The 12,094-nt window shown below is 49.9% G+C and overlaps 1 protein-coding gene across 2 annotated transcripts in view; it reads left to right on the forward strand.

Annotated features, from left to right (window-relative positions):
• Positions 1-12,094, forward strand: part of RAB40C (RAB40C, member RAS oncogene family) — a 36,899-nt gene that overhangs the window by 20,875 nt on the left and 3,930 nt on the right. For both annotated transcript variants that reach the window (XM_071444551.1, XM_071444550.1), the window contains 3 exons: positions 436-496; positions 10,615-10,692; positions 11,095-11,317. In XM_071444551.1, coding sequence (XP_071300652.1) covers positions 436-496; positions 10,615-10,692; positions 11,095-11,317 — 362 coding nt within the window. The remainder of the gene's footprint in view (positions 1-435; positions 497-10,614; positions 10,693-11,094; positions 11,318-12,094) is intronic.

Genomic DNA, 12,094 nt, shown 5'->3' on the forward strand with positions numbered 1-12,094 from the left:
AAGGCAATTTCTCCTCCTGTGAGTGGTCATATTTAGGTTGGCTGTTCTCCATGGCTGGGAGACCTCTGCAGACTCACCCTGACTTTGAACTCCTGTGGACTGAAGGGAACTAGGCAGAAAATGCTTTGCCCAAGGGAGTAAAATGACTTATACCCTCACACATCATCCAGTAGTGCTGCAGCCCAAGATTTGGGCTTGTATCTTCTCCATGGGAAGCACAATGACAATGACAACCTGTACCCAAAGGTGGAGATGTATCCACCAGGTCTTCCCCAGAAGAACCCACTATGCAGAGGACTTTGGGTACCCTGCCTGTCCTAAAGATCTGACAAGATCAACCCTGATTTTAATTTTATTTCTTTATGGCCAGCAGGAGATGTGCAGTATGGGAATCAATTCTCCACATCTCATAGCTGTAACTTTTCTGTGTTTTAGGGACACCTCAGGGCAAGGAAGATTTTGCACTATTTTCAGATCCTACTCCAGGGGAGCCCAGGTAAGTGCTGCTCTCAGGGCTTCGATGGAACACATATGCTTGAACTTTAGGCTGTGTAAATCTTTCCTGCCATAGTAAAGAGCTCTGAAGAGGAATGCTCTGATCACCAAAAGGATCTCTGTAGATGACAAGAGACACTCAGTGTTGTCATGTTGCCTGGGATTCTGTTCTTATGAAGTGGTGGGAGAGAAGGGAGTGAATGGCAGACTTTGCTAAACTCCTACAGAAAAGGTCTGTGCAGACAATATTCAGTCTTAATTTCTAGAGGAGGGCTGAGAGGTCGTTAGGGAGGATGAGGCAATTCTCGCTCTAGATCTGCCTCAGCTTTAATGTGGGAGCTCCTACTTTCTGAGGTTTTTAAAATTTGTTTAAATATGGCACTGGCTTTCCCAGTGGAGTTCTTCCAGTCTGTGTTGCTTTCGAGTCAGTTCCAAAAATAGGGGTGGCTCCTACTTGCGTGTTTGAGGCAGACTTGAAACTAGAGCAGCTCAATTGGAACGTAAAGTATGTGTGTTCCTCAAAACATGAGGCAGAGTGTTACATTTTGACTTTCTCCTTTGGGCCCTGCTCCAGAATAACATCAAGATCCTCAACAGCACAAAAATCTTGTGGTGCTCTGGAAAATTGCTGTTTAATAGTGCTTTCTGACAGTTCTGTTGTTGTCCTTTTAGTAGCATGGCAGGGTCCTTCCAGGATAAAGTTTACCTAAGTTAAATGAGTTACTTTATTTTCCTTATTGTTTTCAAGTTGGAAAGCTTTGGAGAAAATTCCTCCTCTGTTAGACAGTAGGAGTCAGAAGCTGTCTGTCAGCCTCCTAAGCAGGCCAGTATCCTGGGAGATTCCCAGCCTTTGGGAAACATTGTACTTCTGCTCAAGCTCTTACCACTTTTGGCTTTTTGCTCCTTGTATCTGTAGACCTTTGCTTTGCTAACTGGCAAAATCTATGTTGTTCTCTTTCTCTGACTTCCTGCAAATTCACTTGTGCTGTAGACATAGGAGCACCTCACCTGGAGTGCACTGTTGAGATCTCCCCATGTCCTGTTTATTCATGTTAGTGCACATCTCTGGTGGTCTGGGTGCTTTGAGGCAGCTCCTTTGAAGCAGACGCCAATTTCCTGGTGCTTGTAGAAAAGTACAAGGCAAGGAGAGTTGGAGTTCTGCAGTGGGAGAGTGTGGGATCTCCTGTTCACATGTTCAGTCCCGTGTCTGAGTTTCTTTCAGCTTCTACATTTCATTTTCTTTCAGCCTTTACTACTTTTCAGAAAAATCTGGAACCCCAGTCACATAATCACAGTTTGCTTTGGAAGGGACCTTAAGGCTCATCTCATTCCAAGCCCCTCCCATCTGCAGGGACACCCTCCACTGGACCAGTGTGCTCCAAGCCCCATCCAGCCTGGCCTTGCGCACTTCCAGGGATAAGGAATCCACAACCTTCTCATGGAACCTGTGGGCTTGAGGCCATGTTGCTTCCCTCACCAGTTAGAAGTGAACAGAACTGGTCAGTGTGGTTTTCTGGTGACCACAGAACTCGGCTTTGGTCAGGCTCTTTCTAAGACCTTGCTGTGTCAGATCAAACTGGGAATGGAAAGCAGCAGCTACTGTGTCCAGGAATGTCAGCTGGGAGCTTTTAGGCCTGTGTGCAGCCACTGTGCACTGTGGTTACTCCCCTTGCTGTGACCTGGGAGCTCCTCAGAGCAAGTGTCTTGGCAGAGACACTGCACCCTCAGAGCCTGAGCCCATACACCAGACCTTGCACCTGCTGCTGCCACAGGGCAAACTGGGGCACAGGGCAAAGCTGAAATGAGCAGTGATGAGAACACTCCAGTTGGATGGGGAGAGGGATGCACGTCTGTCTGGAACCTGCATGGAGCTGTGAGGCACTGGCACAGCACCTCCATGTGATTCCTGCAGCCTGGTCTCCCTGGACACTACATTTGGGTGCCACAAGGTGTCGTGTACCTGGCTGCCCACAGGCTTGAAAGGGATTGATTTTCTCTTCCTTCCTCAAAGTGAAGCTCTTGACCTTCTTCAGCTCTCTTTATCAGTATTGCTGGAGGAACTCTCACCTGAACATCAGCAAGGTTTGCCTCATCCATCTCAATGCCTACCCCTCTCCCAAGGAGTCTGAGAGACAGTGAACCTCATCAGCCAGGCAGGGGGACCTCTAGTGGGAGTGCTTTATAGAACCATGGAATCCCTAAGGTTGAAAAAGCCCTCTGAGATCATCGAGCCAAACCAGGAACCCAGCACTGCCAAGGCCCAGCTAAACCATGTCTCTCAGCACCACATTCTATGTGGATTTTTTTTAACAGCTCCAGGGATGGTGACTCCACCAGGGCACTGGACAGCCTGTGCCAATGCCTGACCACCCTTTTAGTGAAGAAATTACCCCAAAATGCAATCTAAACCTCCCCTAGAACAACTTGAGGTTGCTTCTTCTCACGCTGTCACTTGTTACCTGGGAGAAGAGACCAATCCCCACCTGACTCCCTCCTCCTTTCAGGAAGTGTAGACAGCAATTCGCTGCTGAATGCTGGGGAATGGAGCTCCCTTGCACAGCAAGGTGTAGCTCATACCTTTGCCTCAACACTGCCCTCTGCTTGTGCAACAAAGGCCTTTTCCAAAGTGCTGTTGTGATGCCTTAATCCTGGTCTGCCCAAACAGTCAATGCTTAAAAGCGGCAAACCAGCCCTAAGGAGCAAGGCTGCCTAGGATGAGGAGAGGTAATTCCCAAGGGAAGTCTCTCCAGGCCCTCTGGAAGTGCCCAGGAGATGAGCACAAGGAAAGTGCCTCTTGAAAATGCCTGGAGTCCTTGTACAGTCTTCTCCAGGTGGCTCAGAGTAAAACTCAGATTGTTTTCAGCCACAAGTGGTTGGCTCCCATGTGATGTTCCAGTGTTATTCCTGTATTAACAGGAATACAGATACCATGTCTCTTAAATAACTCACCACAACTTTCAGTGGAAGAAGAAAATATCTAAATTTATACTCTGAATGGTTAACCAAAGTAAGAGGACTGTTTATTTTGAATAACAAATGCCTGTGTGACTGCAAGGGTGGACTTCCAACACCTCCAGTTATTTTCAGTATGCAGAAGCTGACTTCTTCTGGCATGGCCTTAGCATAAATACAGCATAACCTATGTGGTCTTGGCAGAGAAACACAGAAATGCTTCTGGGTTCTCTGATTTAGAATTATGGAATGGTTTGGGTTGGAAGGGACCTTAAAGCCCATCCCATTCCACCCCCTGCCATGTCCAGGGACACCTTCCACTGTCCCAGGTGGTGCCAAGCCCATCCAGCCTGGCCTTGGGCACTGCCAGGGATCCAGGGGCAGCCCCAGCTGCTCTGGGCACCCTGTGCCAGGGCCTGCCCACCCTCCCAGGGAACAATTCCTAATTCCCAAGATCCCATCCATCCCTGCCCTCTGGCAGTGGGAGCCATTCCCTGTGTCCTGTCCCTCCATGCCTTGTCCCCAGTCCCTCTCCAGCTCTCCTGGAGCCCCTTCAGGCCCTGGCAGGGGCTCTGAGGTGTCCCTGGAGCCTTCTCCTCTCCAGGTGAGCACCCCCAGCTCTCCCAGCCTGGCTGCAGAGCAGAGGGGCTCCAGCCCTTGGAGCATCTCCATGGGCTCCCCTGGACTGTTACAAGATGCCCACATCCCTCTCATGTTGGAGGCCCCAGAGCTGAGTGCAGTACTCCAGGTGAGGTCTCCAGGATGTATTCAGGCCTGTGTGCTGCAGTGGCTTCTTAGCTGCAGCTGTTTGCTTTCCTTTCTACTGTCTTGGAATCATCAGACTTGAAGACTTCTGCTGTAGGAAGGCTGACACAAATCCCCTTGAAGGCAAGAGAAACACCTTATTGAAACTAAAAGCCAACAGCTCAGGAAGAACAAATCCAGCAGAGGAAAGAGGTGCCAGCGTGGGAAAAGCTGTGTTTGCAAGTTCAGTGTGATATTTGTACAAGAACAGATTGGTGTAAACTGGCCTTGAGCACCTTCATGCTGAGAATTAGTGGAAGGTTCTCACTGAGTAGAGGACTAAAGAGCTCAAGAGGAGCTTGAAGAATGAGGTTCCAGAGAGGACTTGTACAGCTTGGCTGTGAGAGCAGGAGGCTGGCTCAGCAGCCTGGCAGCCCTTACCCAGGTCTGAATAGCCAGTGCTTAAGAGAATACTTGGTATGAAAAGTACCTCCAAGCCAGGGAAGCATGCCTGACTTTCCCAAACACTCTTTATTGTTTCTCAAGTTTAGTGATAAAACTGAATTTTCTGAAGTAGACCCTGGAGAGGTTGCAACATGGAAAAACAGTCTCCAGACAGTGAGCAGACCTTCTTGGGAGTTCTTTTTTCCCTCATGGCACAACCTGGTGCAGTGCTCAGGCTGAACTTCTGGCTGGTCCCTCCCCAGGGAAAGGACTCGAGTACCTTGATGCCTTCCCCAGTTTCACCTCCACACCACTGGCCTGGGTCCCAAGCCATGTGACTTTCACATTCAGCAGGAGCTTCTTCCTCCTGAAATTATCTGCAGTAAGACATCCTTGCTGCCCCTGATGAGCTGGCTCTGAGCAAGAACCAGCCCCTTCTTCCAGCATGATTGCCTCAGGGTTTGCTGTGAGGATCACAGGTCTGTTGCCTTCCTCCCTGCCCTGCCTTAGTAGATCTGATCTCGTCAGGGACAGAGCTCTTGGGCTCCAGGTGGAGGCTTGTGGTGCTGGTGTGCCTGGGAGCCCTGTCCTTTTCTCTTGCTTCCCTAGATGTTGAGTTTCCACTTCATCCCCTTCTCTGTTGGGTTCTGATGGGCCAGCAGGTCCTGAGCACATCACTTCAGGGTCTCCTTTTGGGGCAAAAGAGGAGCATTTGTGTCTGGGATAGCAGAGCTCTGGCCTCCAGGCACAGATGGGGCAGGGGCAGTGTGCAGCCAGTCATGGTGACTGCAGGGCCAGGGAGGAGGCAGAGATGGAAACCAAGTAGTGCTGTGCCCTGCAGAGCCAGCTTGGGCAGTCTGGAGCTTGCTGTGCTGCAGAAGGATTTTATGTTAATTGTCACAGCATGGGGTACAGTGAAAAGTATATTTAAGCACACCTTTAGTGTGCTTAAAGGTGCTGCAGAAACCTTTTTTGCTCTTGGACTCCTGTTCCTTTTCTGCCTGGCTTCCAGGTCTGTCATTGCAGCAGAGCTGGCTTGCTGATCTCGGCTGTTTGAGCAGCTGTGACTGTTCTGGCTGCTGTGAGCAAATGCAAACTATTCCAAGAGGGATCACAGAGGGGAGAAAGAGCTGTGGGGGTGCTTCCTGATCCAGCCAGGAAGAAGCAGTGTTAGGATCATTCCTGATGTCCTCATATGCCAGTGATTTAAACTGTTTCTGAAAATGTGGCTTGCCAAACTCTTCCCAGACAGTGTGATAAAATGCTCCCATCTTGCAGCAAAGCTGCAGCCCTAAAGAAATGATGAATATTGTTGAGTTCAGCTTAGGCAGGTGGTTTGAGGGGCTGCTGTTTATCCTGTTCAGGGCTTCTTAGTATGCAGGAAGGTGGTGGATTTTTGGCAGCTCAGCAGACTCAGGTGTAGATTGAGCCCTCCCTTATGGCTTTTTTGGTTACTACAAATACCTCACCTGCCTTGGGTCATTCAGACAGGATTGTCCAGCTGCTGGAGGAGCCTGCCCTGCCTGCAATACTTAGCAAGAGCTCAGTGATAAATACCCCCCAGTGCTGGGAAGAGGTTTGGCAGCAGGATGTCACTGCCCATGAGCCAGCGTCAGAGGTGCCAGCTGGAAAGCCACGATCAAATGGAGATGTGAAAGAGCAGGCAGGAGACAGAGTGTTCTGGTTCCTGTCAGCACTGGACCTTCTGATTAAGGTTTATTTCATCCTGTGGGACAGAAAATTCACTCTGAGGGGCTCTTCAGCCTTCTTCAGCAGCAGCTTTTTTCCATCAGTGGAGAATATCAGCAAGTGACACTTTCCTGGCCACCCTGTCACCTGCCTGCATTGGGCTGAGGTCCTTGGCAGTTGTGCAAGTGTTCCTAGCAGCTTCTTGTGGGCTGGAAGCCCCTAAAGCCATCTGGGAAGCCTTTTTGGACAAGCCTGCTTTGAATTGAGAGTGTGCAAGCTGATTTTCTTTTACCTTTAAAAGCTTTTTGCTTATAAACCTGGTCCAAACCTGCTGCAAGCAGGCGGAGATGATATTTCCCTACCACCACCTCAGTTACATGGACAGATCTTTGTGTAAGCTCCTGCTGGAAGCAAATTGGGGTTTTGGCAGAGTAAGTGTCCACATGTGCTGCTGGATACAATGACTGGTGGTCTGTCTGTGTTCCTTGTTCGCTATGGGAGGCACTCATGTGGAAATTTCTGTCACTGGCTGCTGAGGGTTGTGCCAATCCCAGTAGTGTGGAACAAAACCAGAGTGGCAATGAACTCTGAAAATCCAACTGTGAAAAGACCCCAGATGGATCTGGGGATGAGTCCAGTCAGCTTCTGCCTACACAGAAGCTGTAGGCAGACTGAGGAGGAAAAGAAGGAAAGCTTTTGGAGGGCTGTGAGTGGTCCAGGTCTCCTTGGTCTGAGAAGCTGAGCATGGAGCTTTTCACTCCATACTGTGGGAACCTGGGGTACATAATGGTATAAAAGGGCTTTGTGAAACTAAAAATTGAAAGCTGTGGAGATAATAGGGTGTTGACAACCATCTAAGCACTTAGAGAACAAATTAGGCTGCAAATGGGAAACTGTTCATTTGTTGAGTTGAGGAAATTAAAATTCTGTGCATGTTATTCCAAAGGAGACTTTAAAAAAGCCTGACAGATCTTACTTGGAGCTGTCTGCAGAGATGGAGCCAGCCCCCTCCCTGTGCATGGCTGAGTGCTGTTCTCTCTGGGGCAGAAATGGCACTGACAGTGGATTTGGGGTGCATGCTCTGGAAGTATGGTGTCTGCAGTGTGCCATTGCTACTTGGAAGCAGTGTGAGGTTATCTGAAGCACCAGGAGCTGGCCAGGGGTTGAGCAGCCTTCTTCCTGCCCCTGCTGAGCTGCAGCACAGCTGGGCTCCATACCCAGCTGGGCAGGATGGGGATGGAGCAAGGCAAGGGCAACTTGGCCTCGGTGTCTCCTGACCTTTGAGAAGCTTTCACGGACAGTCTGCACTCTAAATGTGGGTGCTGGAGCCATGGTGTGGCTTGGAGGCTCAGCTGGCAGACAAAGGGTCATGTTTTGCATTTAGAAATCGTGGTCTCGACCTTCTGCTCTGCTGAGAAAGTAGGGGAGTGTTTTTGCTGAAGTTTTATCCTTATTCCTAGTCAAAGAAGATCCAGGCAGAAGCTGCCAGCAAGTTTAAAAACTCTCTCCTCCTCAGGCATATTCCTGGCAGAAATAATCGTCACAAACTAGGTCTTGGGTCTGTTTTTCTTGGCTGAAGGAACTTGTCAATCCAGAAATGAAGCAAGTAGACTTTATTTATCTTGCTGGCCATTTGTGTTGGAAGGGGCTCATCAAACCCTTTGCTTTGTTATTTCCTGACTGTCATTAATTCTCACACACAGCCTTGGAAGCTGGAAATCAAAACAAATAGTGGAAAAATTAAAAGAAAGCTCAGAGTATTTTTTTTATATGCAATTAAAATGTGATGTATCCTGGTAGTAGGTATTTCCAGATTGGGTCCTTGAGAACCAGTATCTTTGGTTTTGTGGCATTTTTAAATTACATAAAATCATTACTTCCTTCTTATTTTTCCTCTCTAAATCTAGGAGAAACTGATCCTTTTCTTCTCCAAAACAAAAACAACCTCCATTTCTTTTGATTATGAAGTTTCTGGACTGTCCTAGAAATGAGACTACAAAAAATTAAGGAGTCTAAGTAGGAGCTCCAGAGTTTCCTTGAAGGAAACTGAAGATGCTTCCCCCACCCCACAGATACTTCTACCATTATGTAAACTCACCTTCAGGTCCTACAGAACAGCCTCAAACCCAGACTTTGAAGGGATTGCTCTTTGTTTTAGACTGTCAAACATGAAACCAACCCATCTGGCTTGCCTTTTGTGCCCTCTGTCCTTCTATTTTTGTGCATTTGAGCCTTTCTGTGGGGGTGCAAGTGCAGATGTGGGGATGCTGGAGGGCTAGCGAGGACAGAAAAAACAAACTTCACCTGGAGAGGGACTGCCTGGGGTGGAAACAATGGGCAGGGAGGCTGGGGATGCAGCTCAACAATCAGAATTGTTCTGCAAGGGAGAATCTGAATTGTTATAAAATGATAAAATTGGTCAGGCTCTGAGAGCTGCTTTGTTCAGAAGAGCTGAGGGAAAGGCAGACAAGGTCGAGGCACACCCGGTGCATTCCGAGAATGGCTGCTGTTCCATGAGGGGGGAGCAGTGCCAGTGCCAGCTCCAGATGCGACTTTATTATAAGGATTCAGGTGCCTTTGTGGCCCAGATGCCAGTTTTATCATTCCTGTGTGCTTCACATTTCATGTTAATGGGGGTTTTTTTTGTAAATTTGAGGTATATCATACACAGAGCTTCTGCACAGGCTCCTCTCAGGGGCACAACCACAGGGGCTGGCAGCAGCAGGGACTGTAGAGCTGGGGTGTGGGAGGACTGGGTAGCTTGTGTTTACCCATCTGTGTAGCACACCTTTCATTTCAGTGGGCAAAGGAGCAGCTCCACAGGTACATGAGGGTGCTCCATGGTCCCTGACTCGTCCCAGGGCTGATGCTGGGAGTGTCTCAGCTCTCTCCTTCCCTGTGCTCAATCCATAGAGAGGACTGGGCTGAAAGCTGAGACCTTCCTTTGCCAATTTAAGATCTCTGCCTGTGCTGGGGCTTTGCTATGGGGGATGGCTGTTCCGGGAGAATACCCCTGATTCAGGGAAGGCTGATTCTGCAGAACCTGGTGTTCAGTGGTCTGGTTTGGTTTGCCCTTAGTCTTGCTGCTGCTGGGTTCCTTTTCATCCAGCACTGCCTTCCCAGCTGGGTTCCTCCTCTCTCTGCACAGCATCATTTCCTCCTCCCTAGTTCCCATTCCAGGCATCTTGTACTGTGATTCTGCCAAGTCAGCTTGGAGTGCCTGTTGTCACTTGGAATGTCTTTTATTGCAAAGAAGAGTGACAAGAAGTCAGAAAAATAATGGGAGGGTTGCAGAAAGGCTTTGCTGAGGACAATTCCATAAATGCTGTCTGTGCCCAACTGGTACCAAGCAGCAGCTCCTGACTTGTGTGCCTGCAGGGCCAGGCACAGCCTACTTTCCTTGTGTCTGTCCTCAGAAGTACTCAGATTCAAGAGAAGCTCATTTGCTGGAAGATGCCGTGGACCTGAGTGATGGCCAGCAGTCTGGCCATGCTCCTGGGTCCTGCCAGCCCAGCTTGGGCTGAGATGGAGACTCCTCAGAGCTGCCTCTTGTCTTTCCTGCCTGTGCTGCTGCCAGCACCACGTGCTGCACCTCAGGAGGTGACTGGGAAGCAAGTCATGGATGTGGTATTCAGGGACAGTGGATGTCAACGTGAGGATGCTGTAGGTACCTCTGGCAGGTTCTCTGCCAGCGTGGCAGTGACAGTGAGAAACACCTTCAGTGAAGTCTGGATGGATCCCGGTCCTGAGAGCTCAGTCTGTGGAGATACTGTGGTGCTTATCAGCATTGTTCATCTTCTTCCTTGTCAGCAAAGGGCTCACAGTGACACAGGCTCTGGAGAAGTGGGGTGTGCTTGAAAATTCCTTGCTGTCCTGCTGCCACCTCACCACTGACTGCAGCTGTTCTGTGTAAGGGGATAGAAACAAAAGGTGTGTTTCTGCCTCAGCAAGTTTGTATCAGAGTAGTGACAGGAGAAGGGTGTGTTTTGCTCCTCCAGATACAGCCACCAAGGCAGTCCTCCTCCTGTGTAGAGACTGCAGCTCTGGAAATTATTTGGCAGATACCAGAGCCAAAACAGGATTAAAATGTTCCCTAATGACCTGGGACTGCATTAGAACAGCCCTGTTGTCTCAATTTTTGCCCCATCAGCAGACAAATGGTGCAGCTGGAGCAATATTCTGTCCCTTTGCTTCTTGGTTTCTGCCTGGCGGGGTCTGTCAGGGGTGTCCTGCCCCTTTGATGTTGCCTACTATGGAACTTCCTGATTGCTTCTGATTGTATTCCACCAGGGAATTCTCTTGGTGTACGACATCACTAATCGCTGGTCCTTTGATGGGATAGACCGATGGATAAAGGAAATAGATGAGGTGAGTGAATGGAGGAACACATGCAATGATCTACAGCAGAGACATGGGGAGGTATCACCCAAGGTGTTACCTGACATGGGGACAGGAACAGCTCTGCTGTGGAGGGGACATGGTGGCAGTGCAGTCAAAAGTGGAGCAAAGCAATAAGTGTCTGCCCTCCATCTCTGTGTAAATCTGGAGTAGTAGGAAATGACTCAGGAATGATCAAAAAAAGACAGGAAAAGTTCCCTCAGAAATGAATGGACTGGGAGGTGACAAATTAGTTGTCCCCACCACAGAGAGGTGCTGCTGGGCAGTCCCTCGGCCACAGAGCAGCTTCTGTTTGTTTTCCCTTGGCTGCTATTGCAGCTAAGCAGAACGCTGGGTGTAGCCGTGATTTCTTCACCTCTTTCCTTGCTCCAGCACGCCCCAGGTGTCCCTCGGATCCTGGTGGGGAACAGGCTGCACCTGGCCTTCAAGCGGCAGGTGCCGACGGAGCAGGCGCGCGCCTACGCCGAGAAGAACTGCATGACCTTCTTCGAGGTGAGCCCCCTGTGCAACTTCAACGTCATCGAGTCCTTCACGGAGCTGTCCCGCATCGTCCTCATGCGGCACGGCATGGAGAAGATCTGGAGACCCAACCGAGGTCAGTGGGCAGGAGGGTGCTCGGGGGGAGCCCTGGGGCCGGGGCTGTGGAGCTGTGGGAGCTGCACCCACCAGATGTGGGGGAATGCCTCGGGCCAGACAAGCTGAAGCTGAGCCAGGAGCTGCCTGTGCTGGCGTAGGGATGGGCAGCTCCAGAGGGCAGTTCAGCATGTCTGGGACCTGAAGTGCTCTGGGGCATCCTCTGCCTTTCCACTTACTCTGGATGAGGCTGAGGGCAAATAAGCTCCCACATTGAAAGTACTTCAATCAAACAGCTGTGTGGGATAAATCCAAATGTAAGCACCTCACTCCTTGTCCTTGCCTGAGCCTGTCTTCTTCATTTTGGAGGGAAGCAGAGTGTGCCCAAGGAGCTGAAAGGGACTAAATCTCATCCCTGCTGTCAGCATGCAGCAGTGGGCTGGGTTATTCCATATATCCAGGCATGTGTGCCACAAGGAGGGAAACCACAAGCAGATTCCATGTTACATCTCAGCCTGTTGAGTTTGAAGCAGAGTAATCTCACTTCCCACATTATTCCTGGCTGGAGGTAGCAGTGTGTCCCACTGCAGTCTGAGCAGCAGCAGATCTGTGTTCCTGGGGTGACCTGCTCTCATATGGACCTTCAGCCCCTGCCTACCAGGGTGAGAACATCCTGTTTGCCAGCCCCAGTCACCAGATTTTCTGCCTGGGCTCCTGTCCCCAACCTGGCTGCTGTGCCATGGTCTGCAGGTCACAGGGATGGTGGGCAGGGATGGGCTGAATGCACAGACCTTTCCTG

The sequence above is a fragment of the Agelaius tricolor genome, unplaced genomic scaffold (assembly GCF_023055355.1).
Source record: "Agelaius tricolor isolate 1412-34295 unplaced genomic scaffold, bAgeTri1.0.p SCAF_19, whole genome shotgun sequence".
NCBI classification, from domain to species: domain Eukaryota; kingdom Metazoa; phylum Chordata; class Aves; order Passeriformes; family Icteridae; genus Agelaius; species Agelaius tricolor.